The following is a 22,448-nucleotide window of genomic DNA, read 5'->3' as shown; positions in this document are numbered from 1 at the left end:
TTTTACTTGTTTCCAAAAGGCACAGGTCTCCTACATCCTTTCTTAGTAACTAAAGACAAACTATAGAGGAACTCAGTGTTTAGATTCTGCCCACTTTCAGATATTAAATGCATAAGGAAAAGATTAGTTATGTCCAAGTAGCATGCAATAAAAATTTTTAAACCAACATGGTTAAGTGTCAAGATTTTTAGAAATCAAAATATTTATTCACATAATTTCACACTGAAGTCAAAGCTAGTAAGTCTTCCATGGTCATGATTTAAGTGCAAGTGAGGCTTGGCTTTCTTTCACATTCATTTCCTTGCTTCAGAGTAGAAAGGCAGATCAGTTGTTCTTGAACAAGTCAATGCATATGCAGCTCCACAAGAGGGAGACATTGCTCTGGGAAAACAAAGCCAAGGCAGATCAATGAATCACTGGAGTCTAAGATTTGCTATACAGCTGTAAGAATACAACACAAGTCCACAGACATAGCCATGGCTTTTCACAAGGGAGATCTGACACCAGCCAAACTAGGCTGACACTACTCTTCATTAAATATCAGTTGACTGCATCCTGCCCCTCATTCTTATATCATGCTGGAAGAGTTGCTCTCTCTGTGGGTCTGTGCTGTTTGTTGCTGGGAGAAGCTCCCAGCGAAAAAGCTACAGCATCTTTGCCCTCACCTGCCCCCACCTGTGTCCTCCCAAATGTGATCATGCCAGTCCTGCTTACTTTAAAGTCTTAACTTAAAAACTATATAAATGAGTTGTTCTGCCCAGGCGAGGTGGCTCATGCCTGTAATCCTAGCACTCTGGGAGGCCGAGGCAGGGGGATCCCTTGAGCTCAGGAGTTCCCGAGCAAGAGCGAGACCCCATCTTTACTAATTATCTGGGCACCATGTCGCATGCCTATAGTCCCAGCTACTCGGCAAGCTGAGGCAGCAGGATTGCTTGAGCCCAGGAATTTGAGGTTGCTGTGAGCTAAGTTGATGCCATGACACTCTAGCCTGGGTGACAGAGCAAGGCTCTGTCTTAGAAGAAAAAAAAAAGTGTTCTATGAAGTTGAAGGGCTTAGAAAGACTGGTTGCTAAAAATTAGTCATGGGTAAGATGACAGATGAGGATATAAAAAATATCCATACAGGAATCTGCAAAAATTGCTTTACAAAGTTCTCACATTAACTTCAAAAGGCAAGTAACTATAAACACATCTATGTTCTAGTCAAAATTAAGGATTTTCCAAAATACATATCAATGTTCAAGTCTTCCTACTTGAACCAAAGCTGAAGCCAATGGCAGTTCCCTCCTCTCGGCCTGACCTAGCTGCCCTGAACCAGGTGGCACTCCAGAGCTGAGCTGAGTCCTGAAACCACCCCCAGAAATCCAGTGTGGGGAGCACCACACTCCTCAGAGGCCCCTAGCAGAGCACCCTTGCTCACCAAAACCAACAACAAAAAAACACCACTTACCCTGGCATGCTTTATTTCCAGTTCAGACATCTCCATTAGATGCTTTCTAAATGCTGCCACTCCCTTCTGTTCGAAATTTATCAGTTCTATAGGAAGAAATAGTTAAAGTTAAAGAAATAGTTAAAGTTAATAGTTAAACAAATCCAAGAAAAGTTAAACACGTTTTATATTCAGTTTACCTTCCAAATATTCCTAACAGTCTCCAAAGGTTTCACATGCAACCGTTATTTTCTCACATTATCTCTGGGACTGCGAGCACATACTGAACATCTTACGCTCACTGTGGTGACGTGGACGTCACTACCTCTAAGTGGGCAGCAGCACCCAGTCAGCAAGCGTCGCTACTGGGAGAATGGCAGTTGACTACCTGGGGAACACGTGATGAGCAGCGTAGGTGACAACGACCGAGGACAGGGTTGAAGGAGGGGTGGTGGTGAGCCAGACAAAGTTCACCACTGGCTTTTGAAAACAGGGTGACAACTCTTCTCCAAAGTGGCTAACAGGCCCATGAAAATATATGCAGCATCACTAAGGACTAGGGAAATGCAAATTAAAGCCTCAATAAGATTATAACCTCACATCTGTTAGAATGGATTTTATCCAAAAGACGAAGGTGGCAACAATGCAGAGAGAAGCGAATCCTGCTATAGTGCGGGTGGGAATGGAGGTTAATACAGCCATTATGGAAAATGGTATGGAGGTCGCTCAAAAAACCACAAATAGAACGACCATAGGATCCAGAAATCCCTGTTCTGGGAATATACTCAAAGGAACTGAAGACTGTATGGTAAAGGGATATCTGCATTACCATGTTCACAATAGCCAAGATATTAAAATCAATGTAAGGGCTGGGCTCAGTGGCTCACCCCTGTAATCCTAGCACTCTGGGAGGCTGAGGCGGGAGGATTGCTCGAGGTCAGGAGTTCTAAACCAGCCTGAGCAAGAGCGAGACCATGTCTCTACTAAAAATAGAAAGAAATTAATTGGCCAACTAAAAATATATAGAAAAAATTAGTGGGGCATGGTGGCACATACCTGTAGTCCCAACTACCCGGAAGGCTGAGGCAGGAGGATTGCTTGAGCCCAGGAGTTTGGGGTTGCTGTGAGCTAGGCTGACGCCACGGCACTCTAGCCCGGGCAACACAGTGAGACTCTGTCTCAAAAAAATAAAATCAATGTAAGTGTCCATCAATAGATGAAGAAAATGTAATATATTAATAGATACACAATACTATTCAGCCTTTTAAAAGAACAAAATTTTGTCATCTGGGACAACGTATCTAAATCTAGACACTATGCAAAGTAATATAAGCCAGGAACAGAAAGACAACTACTGAATGATCTCACATATAGGTGGAATCTAAGAAATAAGGTGAAATTAAGTAGAGAGAAGAATGATGGTCACCAGCAGATGGGGGTGGGCAGGGGCGGGGCAGCAGGGAGAGGCGTGAAGGAACGAGGGAATTGCTGGTCAAAGGGCACAAAGCTTCAGCTGGACAGTTTTGGGATCTGTCACACAGCAGGATGACTGCAGTCAGTAGTAATGTATATTTCAAAATAACCAGGTAAATCTCAAATGTTATCATCACAAAAAATGTTAAGTGAGGAGACAGACGTTGACTAGCTTGATCTAATCATCTCACATTATATAATACGTCTACCAACTCACATTGCACTCCATAAGTGCAACACAATTATGGCTTATTAAATATAATATTTTAAAAATTAAAAAAAATAGAAGGGGAGAAAACTGTGACTTTCATGTTCAAGATGGATTTACTTTGGATATGATCTGTAAGACATGTCCCTGTTCTACCTTTTCTTTTCCTATTGCCACTATCAGGATTCAGGATTAATAATCTATTGGAAATTGGAATAAGCCAAGAAATATGTACTCTTCCTCTGATCCCTTTATTAGGTTTGTGACATGAAGCTCTGCCTTGCAGATTTACTTTGGTAAAACTTTGGCTTATCACTCCTCAGGTAAAAAAAACTTTGTAGCTCCAGCTGGTACTCAAGGTACTCAGAAGAGTCACTCGCCTGTCTCACTGTCTCTATAGTACTGCCCAAAAGAACTACAGTGCAGCCACATTAAAAAGTCACAAATTTTACAGTGATAGGTCCATAGTGCTAGCACTGCAATGACAACCCCTTGGACATCCTAGGTCAACAGGTCTTCCCAGAGGGCAATATAAGCTCCCCTTCTGCCTCTCTACCTGCCCAGAGGTCCGGGCCATCTGCACACAGGACCACAGGAGACAGATACACGCTAACATGCCAGCCCTCACCACCATGTGTGCTATGTTCCTTAAACTGACTCAACTCGTATAGTCAGCTCAGATACAAATCTTAGAAAGAACTCATAGCAAAGGCAAACAGGTTAATACTTATAGTCTCAGCATTCTACAGAATACTATACTTTTAGTATAGTATGCCTAGGCTTGCACTTTGAATAAAGAGGATATAACCAAACAGCACGAGAGGATAATTAGGTAGTTTAGACAGGCCTAAATTGGCACCATTCTGACTTTTGTGGTCTTTCTTTTATCTCCTCTAAAACTGTCAAGAGCCACTAAATTGGCCTATATAACAACCTAAGATTTCAACTCAGTAGTTTTGAAGTACATGCTTTTCCTTATAAACTTATTAGCTCTTTAAAAAAAAAAAAAAAAAAGAACTACAAGAATTTAAGAATGGGGCAAAATACATAGGTTACTTTGGAAGAACCCAAAAACAGCCTGGTGAGTGTGTCTGCATGATATTTGCCAAGTTCCAATAAAGAAAATCTCTGTGCCTTACATCTAAAGCATTATAGTCCTGAGTAGACAAAGGAAGACAAATCCCAGAAAGCCTGGGTTTAGACATGCCGGGTAGCTTTCAAGCACGTTACTGAACAAAGTTCAGTGGTATCACAGGGACACTACCAGACATGCCTAGATTTTCCTACCACTGGAAAACAAAACACATCTGAGAAAACTAAATGAAATGGGGATTTCTATTTTCATGAAAGCTTATTTATTTAGGGGGGAGGTGGGGTTGAGTCAAGTCAGTGTCCTACTATTATTACATTCTGGGAGATACATTTGAACATTTGTTCTGGAACGTTCCATGGCCTCTGAGACTGCTACAGAAGATCCGCAAGATCCTCTAGGGTAAAGACTACCTATTATGGCCAGGTGTGGTGGTTCACATCTGTAATTCCAGCACTTCGGGAGGCCAAGGCATAAGAATTGCTTGAGGCCAGGAGTTCAAGACCAGCCTGGGCAATATAGTGAGATAGAAGTTTCTATAAAATTTAAAAAAGAAAAAAATAAGCCAGGCATGGTGGTGCATGCCTATAGTCTTAGCTACTTGGGAGGCTAAGGTCAAGGTTGCAGTAAACTATGATCGGGCCACTGTTCTCCAACCTGGGTGACAGTGAGACCCTGTCTCTTTAAAAAGAAAAAGGAAAAGAAAGAAAAACTATGTATTACATTCATGTTCAATGCAAATGGTGTACCACCTCCCAATAAAGTTACGCTGTATTTAAAAAGTCCCCTGGGGGGGAGGGAGGCATGGGCAATATAAGTAACCTTAACACTTGTACCCCCATAATACGCTAAAATAAAAAAAAATGCAGAAAAAAAGAAAAAGTCCCCTGGAATAGGAGAAGGCAAGAAAGAATCCTGGACATGGACTAGAAGTCAGTGTAGACTCATGACCCCTGAAACCTGTGTATGTGTGCAACTCTGTGCGTGTGCACACACACCTACATCTCCTGGCTCTACCTGCTGAAGGGCCTGGAGAGAGACACCCCAGGAACAATGACATACTTAGCATATTAGATATAAAAATGAACAAGAACTGTTCCGGAGTAAAGGACTAAGAGGTAAGATAACCAGATGCAATCCCAGACCGTTTCTTGGAGTGGAGTACATTATTGGTCAAACATTATGAGAATACGGACAGTAGACTGAGTTGAGTCTACTGCAGTGGATAACTGTATTGTGGGGTTGTAAGAGGATGACCTCAGTCATAGGAAACATATATAACAATGTTCTTAGGGATAAAAGAACCGTGATGTATGCAACTTATCTCAAATGGTTCAATAAAACAAAAAACAAAAACAAAAAAGCCCCAGAGTGTTTACGAACACTCAGGAAGCGTGACAATAATCGTGCGCGTGCAAGTGATACAGTAGATGAGGGCCACGTGCTGACACTGGATGACGCCGGGTGAAGGAACATGGGTGATTTTTGCACTATTGTGTGCAACTTTTCCTCTGTAAGCTTGAAATTATTTCCAAAGAAAAGAATATCCCTGCTGGACCTTCTTTTGCAGATTCAGAAAGCTGTTCCCATTTCTGGCAGCATTCTTGCTGGTGTGCCTCAGCCACTTTGACGTCTCTGCTTTTTAGCCGGGCCTTATCCAGAGCTTTCTTTGAGTTCTCATAGTCAATGAGGGCTTTGGTGCGTCTGTGTAAGAGATCCTGGGAAGGAAATTAACAGGTACAACATAAAAAAACCACAGAGAACTGGAGTACCAAATAAATATCTAAACCATTCTAACCATGTACCCAGTGCCAATGCACTGTCTAAATTGTTAGATGGCAAGAACCTAATCAACCCCTACACCTCCCATTCCCGTTATTATTTAATCTCCAGCTTCAATAGGGATGAGCAACTCTGACAGCATTGTTGAGAGCTTTTTCCAGAATTCTTTATATGGCCAAGGGAAAACTCCAACAGAGTAAAAACAGAAGAATTTTTTCACAGTTGATTCAATAACTGTAGGTAATTTCAAAAAACTAAACACTGTATATCAAAACACATGTACAGTTATTGCTGGGCAGTCAAGTGAAATGCTGCTAAAATACAACTGGGCAATGAGATAGTAAGAAACATAGAACCTTCCCTGCAAACCCTGCTTCTGGTAGTCTACCCTGGGGATCCACCTAATCTGAAATAAAGATTCTTCACAAATCTTATAAGCAAAGAGGATACCTCAGCATCTAAAATTAGCAATTATGATGCACAGATTATGCAGTTCTTAAAAACTGGCACGATAGATAATTAAAGCCAGGTGAAACTATCTTATCTACTTTTGTGTATACTCAAAAAATTTAAAGTGAGCTCTTGATTCCATGAAAGGAGAAAATAAGCTAAAAGTCTAAAATGCATTTAAAAATGTTCAAATATAAGACTAAGAAAACATGTCAAAAGGCAAATTAACCAAAAATAAAAGTACTCCATTTGGGAAAAATGTATTTTTACTTTCTGATGACATTTCTCCTTGCTATATATAACCTTAGAAGGTACAGAATCCTACCTACCTAATTTTATGTTGCCTGATTTAGCATATTTCATGTAAAATTAACTTAAAAATTTTTGTTTGGGGCAATTCAGACAGTTAAGAAATGCATGTTTAATTCCCAAACAATATTCTGTTTACCACTTAGTCTTGTTTATCATAAGTAATGCTTTGTGGCTCAAAGTCTACAGAGACAGCTACAATTCGATAAAACCTCACAAACCCCCCAACCTTTTCTGCCTCAGAAATAGCCCTTGCAGTATTTTATATCCACATCCAATAACCTATGATGCCAAAAACTAGTATCAGTACAACTCCTACAGTGCTGCCAACAATATAAGCTTTAAAGAAAGATACAAGGCCAAAGAAAGGCCTATCATTTACACAAACACACCTAACAAATTCCTATCTTCCTCCTGAGTATAAAAGTTAACTTCCCTTTTAAACAAAGAGAAAATATCTCCTCACAGGAGACTTCTGTTCATGGCAAGGTATCGTACTGCTCCAATGAATAAAACAACCTGTCTTAACTTAGCAGCCTCTGTGTTGGGCATGTAGTATCGGAGAAGCTCTGTCAGCTTTAAATCTTCATCTGATGAGACTCAACCCTCTACTTTCTATTTAAAACAGTAAAGGTTTGCTCATGCAAAGCGTAAGTAAAAAAAAAAAAAAACAGTAAAGGTCACCACCATCGAGGCAGAAATCTACAGATTATAAAATATGCATTATAAAGACTGACACAAAAATCTTACCCTAAGTTTTTCCAATAGCTCAGCAACCTTCAACAGGTACCTGAAAACATCCACATCATTTTGGTTTAAGGCCTTAAATAAGCTATGAAATATGATCTCATCAATACCCCAAGACATGAATGAATAAACTCAGACGTTCTAGCCTTTAGCACTTTAAAGTAGTTCTTTCATTCCAATTGGCCTAGAACAGTAGAGAATGATTATAAACTGTACGTGCTTACAGTGCCACCTGGTGGCACCTCTCTTGGAGGCCTTTCCGTCGTCCTGCCATGTGACCAGGATAATTCTTATCAGCCACCAACGCTGTTTTAACCAAGGTCAGGTTCTAATGAGCTACCGCTGTGGCCATCACAGCTATAGAATATGCTACTACTTCATTTGTCTTCTGCCATTAACTTGACTTTCAATTTCAAATCAGAAGTAAAACCACCTGTTCTTTCAAAACCATAGGTGTTAAGCAAAATGCTGTCTTACACCACAAATGCCCAGGAGGGAGAAACTGTGAAAAACATGTATAAAAATAAGTGCAAGATCAGACTGGGGTGATTATAGTATTTTCACGACCACCACAACCAAACCAATAGAGTCCAGGACGCTACGAGGCAAAATGACAAGCACCAACTGCCAGAAGATAAAAGGTAAGTTTCCAAAATTAAAACTGAGACATTTAAGTTTGACAGAAATAAAGGCTTTGGCAACAGCTACCACATTTGTTCATCTACAGAAGGGTTTTCTAAGTCCCCTCCTGCCTTAGAAGTGTCGTAGGTACAGAGGATATAAGACTTGAGAGCTGAAGACCTTCCTTAATGAACTTGTATCTCATCTCCAAAGCAGAACTGCACTACGTAGTCATTACTCATTATTTTTGTAAGTATACCAATCAAAAGTCTTCATTTAAGTCATGGCAAATGCTTTTCCAACAAAAACTTACTTTTTGATGACCGTGGGCTCTTCCAAAGCCAGGCTATGTGAGCAGGCTGTAGTGCAAACATAATCACCAGCAGCACCTGCAGAAAAAAGGATAGCCCTTTTTAGAGGAACAAAACCAGGCACAATAGCAAACCTCCAAGTGGCTAGGGAATGAATGGTACTTACTTTTATGAGATCTGGTCATTTTGTCAGCTTTCACACAGGAATCCTTGATCCTATAGTAATAATTAATAAGGAAGTCCTTCTCTTGCTCAAAGAAGTCATCTACCTCCTAAAAGGAGGAAAAAAGAAATTTTAGAACTAGACAATTCAAGAATGTGAATATGTATTTTGTATTAGAAGAAATATTTGACAAATAAACTCATGAATAAAAAGTTAACCTTTATAGAACAGGGAATTACACAAACTCATAACACACTGTTTCATAACCAAGACTGATAAAAATCAAGGGCTGGCAGGAATTGACAACAGAGGGAACCATTTTGAAGAACAATTTGGCAATGGCCAGTAAAACCCTGGTATGCTAAGACCCAGCAATTTCTACCACTGGTTCAGTGGTTCTAAGTGGGACACTGTCACCTAGCCTTGGACACCTGCATCTCTGTGTGAGTGTCTCCCCCGCCCCCACCTGCCACTTTGGTTGGTTTCAGACTGGGAGGCAATATTGACATCTGATGGGCACTGGCCAGGGAAGCCAAACATCTCATAATGCAAAGGTCCCCAACTTATAGTGAGTTGTATAATTACTTCATTCTATATTACAATGTAATAATAATAGAAAAATTTACCCTCTGGCCTTAGAGAATACAAGTGACTCAAAGAGAAGATAAAAGGGAGAAGGATGGGAGGAAACTGCGGGAGAGGGAGGAAGGGACACAGAAACCACGACAGACCCAGAGAAAAAGACAAAAAAGTTAGATATAGGCACAAAGCATCCCAGAGAAATGAGTTACCGGGAGACTGGCAGAGACAAACTGTCAGGGACAGACAGACAGGGGTGTGCTGGTGGCCTGCATGTGAACGCAAAATGAATGAAGGATGAGCTCTGCAGCTCTCCAGGTTACCAAGACCAAGACCCAAGGTGGTGGCATTCACGCCTAAGGCAGCCTGGAAAGTGGGAGATCAGCTTCCCGACTCCCCGGGGTTGACAGAGGGCCCAGCCGAGCGCAGCCAGGGGTCAGGGCCAGGAGCCGGCCAGCGAGAGACCCTCCCCCAGTGCCATGACCAGGGGGTGCCAGTCAGTCCATGGACGACCTTGGAACTTGGCGTTCCCAGCAGGAAAGGGGGTGGCTGGATTGTGTCCAATTCTTATACCCGAGGCGCTGGCTACTGAAGGAATAGGCAGGGCCAAGGCAGCCAGCCATTTCCAAGTTCCAGAAGCACCAGACAGGCAGGTCTGACTTCAGAATGGAATATTCCGGAATTTTGAGCCTCCTGGTGCTATGCATCCTCGTCACAGATGTCCAGGGATCTGGTCTGACCGACTGGCTCTTTCCCAGTAAGTGCTGGGCCTCAGCCCTTGGCCTGGGGAGAGGAGAGTTTGCTGGGAGGAAGAAAGAGGGAACAAATTGTCAGATCCCGGTTGCTTTCCACCATCTTAGTCCCAGTCCAGGGTTGGGAGAGGAAGGAGGTTTGGAAGACCCCGTCTGTGAACGCAGGAACCCTGACATAGGTGATTGCCACTTTCAGCCCCTTAAAGTGGAAGATCGTTCTTGGGATGGGGGCAGGGGCGCGGGCGGGGAGAGTCACAGGATCTACCACTTCTAGGAGGGGCTTATAGAAATTGGAATCTGGGCAGCCTAAGGGACCTTCCCTCACCCCATGGGAAAGACAGCCCCCTCCTCAGGATGTCAATTCTCTCCGCTCCTGGTTCTTTCAAATGTACCTCTAGAAAGCATCCCTGCACCCCCAGGGGGTCCTGGACTTTGGGATCAAGGACAGTCTCCAGAAGTCCATCTAAACTGAAGACACTAATGCTCCATCACTCTGTGGTAATAATGATAATTGTTACCATTTTCTGAACACTGAGAACATAGGGATTTCTGAGTAGGGATTTCTTAAAAATCAAACAAAGAAAGAGAAATCTGGAGTCAGGCTTAGTGGCTCCAAATTTTGGTAGCCACCTAACTTTGGCCAAGTTACTTCCATTCCATGTGCTTTGGTTTCCTCATCTGTAAAATGGGGATATTAATAGGACTGGTGTCATAGAGCTGTTATGGGGATTAAATGCAGCAATGCGTTTAAAATGCTTGCAAGAGAGTTTGGCTCCTAGTAAGGTCTTGGGCAATGTTGGGTAAGGTCACTGTGCGTCACTGGCTATGATTAGAGCTTGACACGCTTTGTCTCATTTCCTCCTCACAAGTCTCTGAGGCCAAAATGCTTTTGCAGACTAAGACACCAGGGTTCAGAGAGGGTAAGTGGCAGACCCAGAGTTAGAATCCAAAAGCTAAACTGAGCCCAGGGTGAGTGACATTAACCACTGCTGCAGTCCCCAAAGCCCAGGCCAGGGACCGGAGCTGGTCTGTTAGGAAGGGGCCGCACAGCAGGAGGTGAGTGGCCATGAGTGAGTGAAGCTTGCTGTGTGTGTGGAGCTGCTCCCCATCGCCTGCCTTCCCCACCTCACCCGCCAGGCCCTGGGAAAACCCTCTCCCATGAAACCTGTCCCTCATGCCACAAAGGGCTGGGGACTGCTGACTCCTGGAATCCTACTGCCGCCCAGCGGAACTTGCAGACATTGACTCCTCAACAAGGCAAAGGAGCAGATACGCTTACACCAGCTTAAACCCAAAAAGGCTATTTTGCCTTGCCGGGGACATATCAATGTCGGGAGGCGTTTTATCTTGTCGCAGTTAGGGGTGCGACTCTATGTGACGGGTAGAGGCGAGGGGTGCTGCTAAAAACTCTACAGTGTGCAGGACAGTCCCCACAAGGAAGTGTTATCCGGCTCGAATGTCACTAGTGGTTGAGAAACTGCACCTTTTAGCAGGGGTGGGGCTGGGGACTGGGGTGAGCAGGCGGTCAGCTGGCAGGGCGCTGGACACAGCAGGGAGACACGTGCGCCACCCCAAGGAGAAGGACTCCCGGGATCGGGCAGCATGAAAGCAAACTTCCCTGTCTCCCTAGAAGGGCCTGTGTCTCCCAAAGGATGGGCCCTGTGCCCCCCAAGGCTCACGTTGAAAGACTGCTCCTCTCCTAGGCAGATGCCCCAGACTCAGAGAGCGATGTGAATACAAAGAAAGGGATGCGTGTACGGCGGACAGACAATGCCAGGACAACAAGAAGTGCTGTGTCTTCGGCTGTGGAAAAAAGTGTTTACACATGGACACGTATAGACATGGTAATCGTCAGAGCCTCCTAATACCAGCCAGCTCCCCTCCCCACGTCCTCACCTGCTGCCTGCATGGGCTGGCGCCGTCCCCGGTTCACTGCGGGTGCTCTCTGGACAAGAGTGCTGGATTCCAGAGAGCTGGGATGTAGGTTCCTTGCTGCCTCTACTATGATGTGTGGCATTAGTAATGTCCTTGTCCCATCAGAGAATGTGTGAGACTCACTTTCCCCAGAGATGGGTGAAGGGTGGAATTGAATCAGATGGCTTTTTGGCTACATGGCTACTTTTTGCATTCATGATTTTCTGAGTTCCCAGGCGGCCATTGTTGTCCTGATGTACAGCAACATTGTTGCTGCCCATGAGGAGTTAGCTATGTGTATTTCCTAGCTCCTTGCTCTGGGGAGACCACTCTCTGCCTACACAACGTTGCACAGGGAACCCTCCCCTGCCCACTCCAGACAGGAGGGCTTTCCCTTTGCTGCTGCGATCTCAACTCCATGTCCATCTCCCTGGGCTCCAAAAAGACGATCAAAGACTCTGTATTTATTGGTTTAACAAATATTTCTTGAGTGCCTCTGAGACCCATCCTGGGATTTGGCCTGCTCAGCGTGGTCAGGAAGGTGGGCAAAGCCTGCTCTGAAAAAGCAAGTGTGGAGTTGACTTTAAAAGATGGGCAGGATTTTAGGCACAAAGCGCGTGGAAGGGCTTTCTAGTCACAGGGCAGAGCATGCAGAGTGCGGGTGAGCGCGGGTCAAGGAAGAGAGATCCCGGGGAGGTGGGGATTAAACTACCCAGGTCTGGTGGGCCAGGTTAGAGGGTCTCGCCTTGATCCTAAGGGCCACAGAAATCCCGTGTGGAGGGCTGGGTCCGTGATCGGGTTTGTACAATGCCTTGGGAGAGGGAAAGAGGAGGAACGGAGCATCTTGAAGGACATCGAGGTGAAAGAAAAAGGTATCCTGGACTGGGGAGGTGGCGGAGGGCATGGGGAGGATGGGGTGTGGGAGAGGTATCTGGGAGGGGCAGAGCACTGGGCTCGGCAGGGGGATGGGGCAAGCAGGCTGGTTTCATGTTCACACACCCGCGGGCCAGGATCCTGAACCCAGACCTCCTGGTGCACGTCTCAGTCCAGTTTTTACCAGCCTTTTACCCTTGGGCAAATTGACAACTGTGCCTCAGTTTCTCCAGATAATGAAAGGACCAGTGTTAAAGGTCATTTTCAGGATTAAATAAATGGATGTGCATGGAGTGCTTACAGCAACGCCAGGCACATAATGGCTACCTGATATATTAGTTCAAATCATTTGTCATTCCTGACTGGCAGCTCCTAAGTAGCCAAGGCCATTGCCTTTGCTTTGTCTCTTAAAGCATTTAGCACATAGTAGGTGTTCAACGAATGATTTATTCAGTTCAGATCAAGATATATTTTATTTTGCCCTCAACATTCCGTAAAGTCCTTAACTGGGCCAGGCTGCCTGTTGGGGACTTGGGATTCCTAGATGAGAGCAGACACAGTCCCTGCTCACTGGACAATCGCACCCTCGGGATGAGACCAAAGACGTAAACAAACAAGGAACATGCGCACAAGATTCTGCAGGGCGGTGTGGCAGTGTGGGAGGTGGGGTGGGGTCAGGAGTGACATCACAGGGGAGCAGGTGTCTGAGAAAGGCTTTGAAGGAAGAATGGGAGTGTGGCTAATGAGCGGCAGGGGGCGCGTGGCAGGACAATGGCCTGGGGGCGGCACACGGTGTGCTGAGCGTTGGGGCAGCGGGCAGCTCACTGGCAGGGGAGCAGGCCAGAGCCACTGTAGGGGCCAGATGGAGAAGGGCCTTGAGAGTCACGGCAGGACTATGCCGGGAAGTCAAGGCAGGTCTTATCCGTGGACTGACAGGCTCAGCTCAGCCTTCAGACCCACCTGAGCCTTCTCTCTGGCGGCAGCTTAGAGGATTGATTGGAGGGCCAGGACTGGAGGCAGGAGAATGGCTGCGAGGTTATCTCCACAGCCCACACGTGACATGCTGAGGCTTCAGTGGAACAGACTGGCAGAGAGCTGGGGTCTTAGGAAGTGGAAATCAGCAGGACGTCACTGTGTAGCTGTGATCCCCCTCAATGTGCAGGACTAGGCATGCGCTCTTTAGTCAGGGCCTGTGTCACTTTGCTGATGGTGCTGTCACAGAGCACCACAGGCTCCTTCTCGGGGTGGCCAGGTGTCAGGATGGCGAGGGACAATCTGCGCCCTGCCGCCACTGGCTCCTGGCGCTGTGCTGGGAACCGCTGGTGCTCCTTGGCTTGCAGACGCATCACCCCGACCTCTGCCGTCGTGCTCACACGGTGCCCTCCCTGTGAGTGAGACTCTGTCCACATCTACTCTGCTTTAAGGACACCGGTCAGATCGGATGACGGCCCACCCTACTTTGGGACGACCTCGTCTTAACTAACTGCATCCACAGCGACCCCGTCTCCAGGGACGCAGACACGCACTCTGGCGTCTCCCTGGCGACGTGTGCAATATGTCCGTGGAGCCTGGGTCCCGCGCTGTGATAGATAGGGAAGAGGGGTCTATCCAGTTCCATCTGTGGCGGTTGCCAGGGTGGCGATTCTGTTCTCAGGTGGCTACTCTGGGTTCTCGACTCCCGGCTCTCTTGGCAGACATATGCAGCTTGCGCAAAGACGCCGGCCCGTGCATGGCTCTCTTTTTTCGCTGGTGGTACAATCAGAAGAGCAATACCTGCTCCCGTTTCGTCTACGGCGGCTGCATGGGAAACAATAACAACTTCCAATCCAAATCCGTCTGCATGAGCGCCTGCTACAGAAGACGTGAGTTCGGGGCCCCAGTCTCGCCAGGGCCCTGCTGGGAGGCCGGGTGTCGGCTGCTCCGTCCCGGGATAGCTGCGTGCTTGGCAGACCTGGCGATGACAGACCAGCTCCAAGCAGGAGGCGAGAGGGCACCTCGAAAAGGGGTAGACAATGTGGCTTTCTGGGGATAGAGGATGGGCAGGGACGCGGAGATGAATCAAAGCTGGCAAGTACGCGGAGAAGTAGGATGGTGGAGAGAGTTGCAGACATAGTGAAATCTCAGACGCCTGTTGCAGAACGGTCACGGGACATTCAGCCTAGACATGTGATCCAAGCACCCTTGCATGCCATCGATTTCCTCAACACGGCTTTTGCCAGCAATCCCCTCCCGTTCAGTTTTCCTTGAAGGAGATGAGTAGCTTCCTAAGCAAAGCCACTTCCTTTAACCTCTTCCTGGCAAAAGATGTACAAACATGACTGCAGCTTCCAAGGATAAGCGGAGCCCAGCATGCTCTGCTGGTCTTGTCCTACTTTCTCAACAGGCCTCTCTTCCTGAACGGAGAAGGACACAGTGGGACAACGGCCAGGATTTGGCTCGTGTTCTGAGGACCTGTCCCGGAACCTGCCTGATGCTCCGGCTTGGCTTCCCCCGTTGCAGTCTCAGCGATCCGAGGCCCTACCTCCCCCCACACTGAACCGCAGGGTCTGCCTGCCCGTCCTCCCTCTCCACCCCTTTTCATGAATACTATCTTTCAGGTGATCCCATATTTATGCCTTACCCCTTATCGCTGACTTCTAAAGCCCCCTGTTTATACAGTCTCCAAATTATTCCCAATAAAGTTCTTGGCTTAGTCCTTTACTCTGAAGCTGAGTCATTCACACCCGCTTGGCACGTTGAGGCTCTTGGTGACATCAGCGAACGGAGGACAGTGAGAATCTTGAGAGTTGAGACTTCCAGGGATATTGTTATCCTCCTCTGTTTCTTCAAAATATTGTAAAACCCTTTTAAGGCAAGGGCCCACGGATGCTGCCTTAGTTTGGATCTCCCAGAAACTGACCCTGGACAAGAACATGGGCGAAGGAGTCTATTGGAGAGATCTCTCCCAAGAAGCACTGGGTGGGGAGTGTGGTAAGTGTCGCAGGGAAGAGAGAAGGGTCATTTGTGAGCTGCTTATCACTGTGGTGAACTGTGGCTCAATCCCACCGGGGATCCTCTAAAGAATCATGTAAAACAGACCTTCAAATTGTCTTCATCTGTCTCTGGGGACAGGGAGGGGAGGCACTCACCACTGATTCCATTCCCCACCTGATGCCCAGGATGCTAAATCCCTCGCTCTTCCAGACTGTTTATTCCTCATGCAAGCTGAGCAACTCCCAGGAAGCCAGAGAAAACTCACAGCAGAGAAGTAGGGACTCTGGCACTGGGGCTGGGAGACTGTCCCTGTGCACTGGATATTATTCAGCCAGAAAAAAGAATGAAGTGCTATTGCTACCCTGCGGATGAACCTTAAAAACATTCTGGGAAGTGAAAGAAGCCAGGCATGAAAGGTAGCACACTGCATGATTCCATTTATACAAAATATGCAGATAGGTAAATCTCTAGAGATAGAAAGTAGATTAGTGGATGCCAGGGCGTGGAGTGGGTTAGGAGGAAATCAGGAGCGAGTGCTAATGGGTAGGGAGTTTTCATCTGGAGTGAAAAAATGGTTTGGACCAATAGAGTTGGTGGGTACACAACATTGAGCATGTACTAAAAAAAAAAACCCACTGAATTGCTCTCTCTTTAAAATGGCTAATTTTATGTGATGTGAATTGTACTTCAATTTTTACAAATGGATTAAGAAAACAATGTGTAGTGGGACTGTCTCTTGCAGCTGCAGGAGAATTGAAGGGGAGCCCAGAGCCTGAGGGGAGGAGTGGTGCTGGTCCCCACTGCAGTACACTTGATTTCTACAGATCCACTCGCTCCCACATACTGTCCACTTCCAGAGAGCCTGCCGCACTCCGGGGAGGCCAGTGGAACATTCTTCAGTTCCCGATGTGGCCGCTGGTTCTGAAATCATAACTGCCATTTAGTATTTGTCTTCTGCACCACCAATTTAAAATGTACCCCTGATAGAAGCTGTCATCATCTTATTTCAACTACCATGACCTGGACAGACAGTTTCTGAAGGTTCAGTGGGGCCTGGAATCAACCTGTTTCTTCCCTCAAACCCCACTCACGACAATATCTTTATTCTGACAATGTCTCAAGAAAATGGATGCACCGAAGAGGAGAGAGAGAGAAGGGAAGGGTGGGGAGAAAGGATCCCAGACACAGAGAGACCCACTGGAAAAGAGGAAAAGCACAGGGTACAAGGCACAGAGAGGCATAAAAGGGAGAAAAAGAAACAGCATGAGAAAAATAGACATGACAGGAGGAGTAAAAGTAGAAGGAAAGATGAGAACCAGGCTACTCTTGACCTGCAAACTTCCCATGGGAAATGGGAGACTCTGCAGTCAAACACCCCCTTCTGCTAAGGAACTCTGGAGAGCCCAGACAAGATGCACCCGTCTCCCCTGCAGACCAGAGAGCCAGGGGGGCTCAGACCGCTGAGGATGAGGAGGGCCTAGCGATAGCTCCTTCCAGCAGGGTAGGTACCAGCTAATCCCACTGGTGGCCTCGGGGAGTTGGTGTTCCCAGCAGAGCGAGTGTGGCTGGCTCGTGTCCAGTGCCAGCTCCTCACATGTGAGGCTGCACCGGAGCATGCAGAGTTCAGAGGCAGGATTAACAGGAAAGAAACAGAGGTCGGAGAGGAAAGAAAACAAAAGTTCAAAGGCAGGAGCTCCTGGGCAGCAGCTCCTAGTTTTGGTGCAACCAGCTGGGCCAGTACCTTCTAAAATGGGACTTTTGGGACTTCTGCCAATCCTAGCACCGTTCATCCTCCTGGAGGGCATCCAGGGACCTGGGCCGGTTGAAGGGACCTTCCTCAGTAAGTGCTGGGGACTCGGTCCTTGCAGCGAAGACAGGGAACTCAATGGGGAGGAAGGAAAAAGGAACCATTTCACAGACGAGGGGTGTTCTCCTCTGTCTCAGCCTGGGACCCTGGCTGGGAGGGGCAGTTACTTGGAGCCACTGTTTCAGCCCCTTCCTCTTGGCAAGGTGACTTTGGTGAATGCAGGAACCTAAGTCTGTGGCAACTGACTCCTCACTGCCATTGCAGGGCGTTCTTCCAGGAGGTGCCTGCACCTAGACCTCAGGAAATGGACTAAGGCACTGGGAAGCCCAGGGAACTTTCCATAGGAAAAACAGGCCACTCCCCAGCACCACGTCATCAGCTCCCACATCCTCCCATGGCAGCCCCCAAAGCTTTCCCCACCCCCACCCCACACCCAGAGGACCCTTGCCTTTGGGGTGAAAATGGTCCCCGGAAGTCGCTTCAAATGCGGAAATACGAAGGCCCTTAATTAGCAGCTTTATATACTGAGCACTTGAAAAGTAGTGGTTGAAAGTGGGCGCTCAGGAGTCACACGTCGTAGGTTCAAAGCCTGCCTCCACCCCTCAGTAGCTGTGTGATCTTGAGCAAGGTCACATAACCACCCTGTGTTTCAGATTCCTCTGTTTATAAAATGTGAATCTTAAACTTGCCCCTAGAGTTGAACTGGGCATTAAGGAGAAAAGGCCAGGCACATAGTAAGTGCTTCCTCAATATTAGTCATTATGATTTTGCCCCAGGCACTTTGACAATGGCTTTTCAAACTTTGTTGCATTAGTCTTCAAAACAACCCTAGAGGCAAATGAGGAAATCAGGGTTCAGAAAGGGTACCTGCCACACCAAGGCTGGGGCCAAATCCAAGAGCCCAGCCACCTGATGCCAGAAATGGAGGTCTCCATTGTGCCGGCTACCATGTCTCCTGGGGAAACACCAGAGCACAGGAAGGCAGAGTGACCAGAATAGTCCTAGAGCAAAGCATCCTTCTCTCTGGCACCTTATGGGTGCTGAGGGTGGGGGCTGGGGGTTGGATTAGGGATTAGTGAGTTGTTCTGGGGTTAGGGATGTGGGTGGTGGTGTGAAATTCCTGAGCCCTCTGAGGGTCACTACCTTCTGGGGACAAGGGAAGTGACAAGTTTCCCTGACTCTGCAGTGGTGCCCAGGTCCTTAGAAGAGAGAGCACTGGCCCCTTTAAGGCCTCAAGGGAATATGTCTCTCCCTCCTTTAGGAGCGTGTCCCAAAGTTAGAGTAAAGTGTGAATTCGAAGAAAGGGACCAATGTACCAAGAACAGACATTGCCCAGAAAACATGAAGTGTTGCCTGTTTAGCTGTGGAAAGAAATGTTTAGACCTCAGAAAAGGTAACTGAAAGACCCTGTGAATTACCCAAAGCCCTCACCTCCTACCCCACCTGCACTGCCAACATTATATCAGGTTTTACGATGGCTACAAGAGACAGGGATATGATCTGCATTTCCTGACTTTTTTCTCCAGGCCTCTCTGTCCATGTAAACCAGCGATTCTTTCCTTGACCACCTTAGACCTCCTCACTCTTTCTGCTCTGCCCATAATCGGGCTCTAAAGACCATCAGGGACTATTCATTCAACAAATATTCTTTGGTGGCCTTGCACCCGTGGCAGGCTCCCCTCACTCTCTGTGGCCATGGAGATCAGAAAAGCTTTTCCTGGAAAAGGGATCCATGATTTAAGATCTGAATGATGGGTCGCACACAGGCAAAAGCGGGAGGGAGTAGCCTCCCGGCGCAGTCACCGCACGTGCGAAGGCTGTGTGCGGTCAGCATGCCCAGGCCCAGCAAGGCAGCGACGCGGAGAGTAGCGATTTGCTCTTGGTCCTAAGAGCAATGGATTGTCCACGTCCGAATCTCTTACCATGCACGTGACCTCAGGAAAGTTACTCAGCCTCTGCAAACCTCAGTCTCCCTCTCTGCATAATGAGAACAAAAGGGGGCCTGCTTCATACGATTACATGTTAATGCATGTCAGATGCGAAGAGCAGGGCCCGGCACTCAGTAACTGCTATAATTATTGTTCTGCTGTGCTTCACACTAAGAGATTCTAAAGATCTCTATTTGTACCTCGTAGTACTGTGGGCAAAGCAGTTGCTCGCTCAATAAATGCCTCTTTAAGTTCAGGATACATTCTTTTTGGTTTTTGTTTGTTTGTTTGTTCGTTTCTCTGAATACCCCTGAAGCATCCACTCTGTGCCAAAGTATCTGCTAGGAACCGCTGTTCCAAGGTGACATTAAAGCACAATTTGTACCTTGAAAAGCTTCATGTTCTCATGGAGGAAACAGAAAATATGAACAGGAAATTAAACAGAAGTGAAGAAAGTATGTCCAAGATTGAGAAGCAGTTAAGAAAAACACGGGGTCGAGAATGGATGCAGGAAGGACATCATGCACGAGTTGATGTCTGGGAAGGTTTTGAAGAACGAGCAGGAGTGCCCCCAGTTAGCAAGAGAGGAATGGAGACCTCAGGCATGTGCAAAGGCATGGAGGTGTGTGAGAATGTGATTATTCTTAGAGCATGAAGTTCCAAAGGGTGGGTGTTGGAGCAATAGGAGACAAAGCCAGAGAGGAGGAGGAGGGGGAGGAATTGGATTCTGAAGTCCTTCTTGGTTTTGATAGAACTTTATTTTCAGTCCAATGGATCAGTCACTCTTGAAACCAATGTGGAGCCAATTGGGGAAGCCTTGGAGATCAGCTGGGGGCCTTTCCTGGCAGTCCTGGCAAAATATAATGGTTCCTGAGTTAAGCAAGTGGCAGGAAGGAAACAAAGGAGAGCATTTACGGGACAAAATCAGCGAGATTTAGTGTTCAGATGTTGGGGAGGCACAGTATGAGAGGCCACGTGGTGTCACGGCTGTCCCTCACAGCTGCCCTGCAAGACAAGCAGGGTGGGATTTTGTATTCTCGTCTCACAGATGAGGAAGTCAAGGATCAGGGAGGTAAAGTGAGTGGTCAAGGTTCACACTGAATTGGGAGCACAGGCCTGAGCCACATTGGACTCTCAGGGGAGATAAAGAGAGCAGTGGCCCAATGAAGAAAAAGATGAATGTTCTCCAGGGACACAGGTACCCACGCCACTGTGCTCTGCTTTCTCTCTGCAGACATATGTGGTATGCCGCAGATAGGTGGCCCCTGCCTGGCCTACATTCCGCGCTGGTGGTATGATAAAGACACCGAGCGCTGCTCCAAATTCATCTATGGCGGTTGCCTAGGAAACAATAACAACTTCCAATCTGAAGCTATCTGCTTGGTCACCTGCCAAAAAAGATGTAAGTCCCAGGGGCCCCAGTCTCCTGTGCTCACCAAGGCCACATGGAGAGGTCTGGGTGTTGGCTGGTCTGTTCCAAGGTCTTGATAGGCTTGGGGGGTGGACAGAGCCAGCTCCGATCAGGAGGTCTGAACGCACCTTGCAGAGGTGTAAGTAGAAGGACATTTTGGGAAAGAGAGGGTGGGAATGGAGGCAGTAGTCAGAGGGAAATTGGCAAGTATGAGGGAAGAATGGGGACAGAGAGAAGAGGGTGCACAAACAGAGCAGTGGGGCACCCCAGGCCAAGTCAGAAGGAGGTCAGTAGGCCAGCCCTGCGCTTGGACACCCTTCCCCAGCCGATCATGACAGGCCTTTCCTACTCACCAGACTTTGTCGCCACTTTTCTTCCTTTTTAAGTTCATATATAGCTAAGGCAATGACATACTTTATTGGCCAAACCAAGGCACTTTTGAGAGTGTTTCAAAGTGGGGTGCCATTAATTCTTACACAGGTCTACAGGCAAAAACTGGACCCCACTGAATAAATCAGAACTCACGATCGCTCCATGAGCCCCCAAACTCGCCTCACTACTGTTTTTATTTTTCTTGCCAAAAGACGTAAAAATGATCCCACCTCCTTTTTTCCATTAACTGCAAGATTTGGTTCCTAAGGTGGCCGGGATTCAAGCATCTCACTCTTTATTCTTCTGTCTCACAGACTGATCCCTCTGGATGAGATAACCAGGAGCCACAGGACCTCCAGGGTTCAGCTCGTCGTGGTCCAGGGCTCTCTCCGTGTGTGCCTTACAGATGTTCCATGTCGGCTGCCACCAGCCAAATCTCAGCCTCCAAAACCTTGGCAGGTCGAAAACCAGGATTTGCTTACTCCGTTTCCTTCAGCTTGGCTTCTCTTCAAACATAATGCCCTACCCCCTTTGACCTCTTCTCAGTGTGAGACCCTATCTCTTCAACTTTCATGGCCCCCATTTATCCCTTTGAAGCCTCCAGTTCCCCCTAATAAAGTGCTCTGTGAGGTCTGGTCTCTCTGAGGCTGAATAATTCATGCCTACCATATGCAGATATTCGCATCTCCCTATACGCAGTTCTCAGAGAAGAAGAGGTCATTGGGTTTTCTGGTGACACCAAAAAAGGGAGAGAGTCATATGAAATTCTTCACATTAAGAACTCTGGTGACACTGTTACCCTGGCAAAATTGCCATGAGGTGTTTCAGAATCGAGCCAGAGCAGATCCAGTCTCTGCATGGTCTAAACCTTTGACTTGTAGACCCAGTAGGTAGGATGGTGTTTGCCGGGGCAGGGGAATTGGGGTGATGTTGGTCAAAGGGTACAAAGTTTGCACGTTCTATAGATATAATCTATGGCATGGTGAGGATAGTTAACAATACTGTATTGTATACTTGAAATTTACTGAGGGCATAGATCTTAAAATAAATCTTCTTGACACATACACACACGCTCACAAACATGGTAACTATACAGAGGTGATAGATATGTTAATTAGCTGCAATGTGGTGATCATTTCACAATGTATATGAGCTTCAAAACACCAAGTGGTACGCCTTAAATGTATAAAATTTTCTATGTCAGTGATATCCTAATAAAGCTATTTGAAAAATATACAGTTAAGTCCAAGTAATTAC

General features: G+C 46.8%; 2 protein-coding genes and 1 pseudogene across 2 annotated transcripts; 2 read left to right on the top strand and 1 right to left on the bottom strand.

The window, feature by feature from the left end:
• Positions 1 to 324: 324 nt before the first annotated feature.
• LOC105868548 (sorting nexin-5-like) lies at positions 325 to 8,685 on the bottom strand (annotated as a pseudogene).
• A 1,142-nt stretch (positions 8,686 to 9,827) lies between these two features.
• Positions 9,828 to 15,376, top strand: LOC105868549 (eppin-like). The gene is made up of 4 exons (XM_012759540.2): positions 9,828 to 9,918; positions 11,617 to 11,757; positions 14,395 to 14,562; positions 15,084 to 15,376. Exons 1-4 carry the CDS (start codon positions 9,828 to 9,830, stop codon positions 15,095 to 15,097), a joined length of 414 nt encoding a protein of 137 aa, XP_012614994.2. The 3' UTR covers positions 15,098 to 15,376.
• Positions 15,377 to 17,422: 2,046 nt separating this feature from the next.
• On the top strand, positions 17,423 to 22,009 carry LOC105868550 (WAP four-disulfide core domain protein 6A). Its single transcript, XM_075993398.1, has 4 exons — positions 17,423 to 17,513; positions 18,742 to 18,873; positions 20,643 to 20,810; positions 21,867 to 22,009. The coding sequence occupies exons 1-4, from the start codon at positions 17,423 to 17,425 to the stop codon at positions 22,007 to 22,009; spliced, it is 534 nt and encodes a 177-aa protein (XP_075849513.1).
• The last annotated feature ends 439 nt before the right edge of the window (positions 22,010 to 22,448 follow it).

This window comes from Microcebus murinus, chromosome 16 (assembly GCF_040939455.1).
Source record: "Microcebus murinus isolate Inina chromosome 16, M.murinus_Inina_mat1.0, whole genome shotgun sequence".
In the NCBI taxonomy this organism is placed as follows: Eukaryota; Metazoa; Chordata; class Mammalia; order Primates; family Cheirogaleidae; genus Microcebus; species Microcebus murinus.
This window is presented reverse-complemented; position numbering and strand designations above follow the sequence as displayed.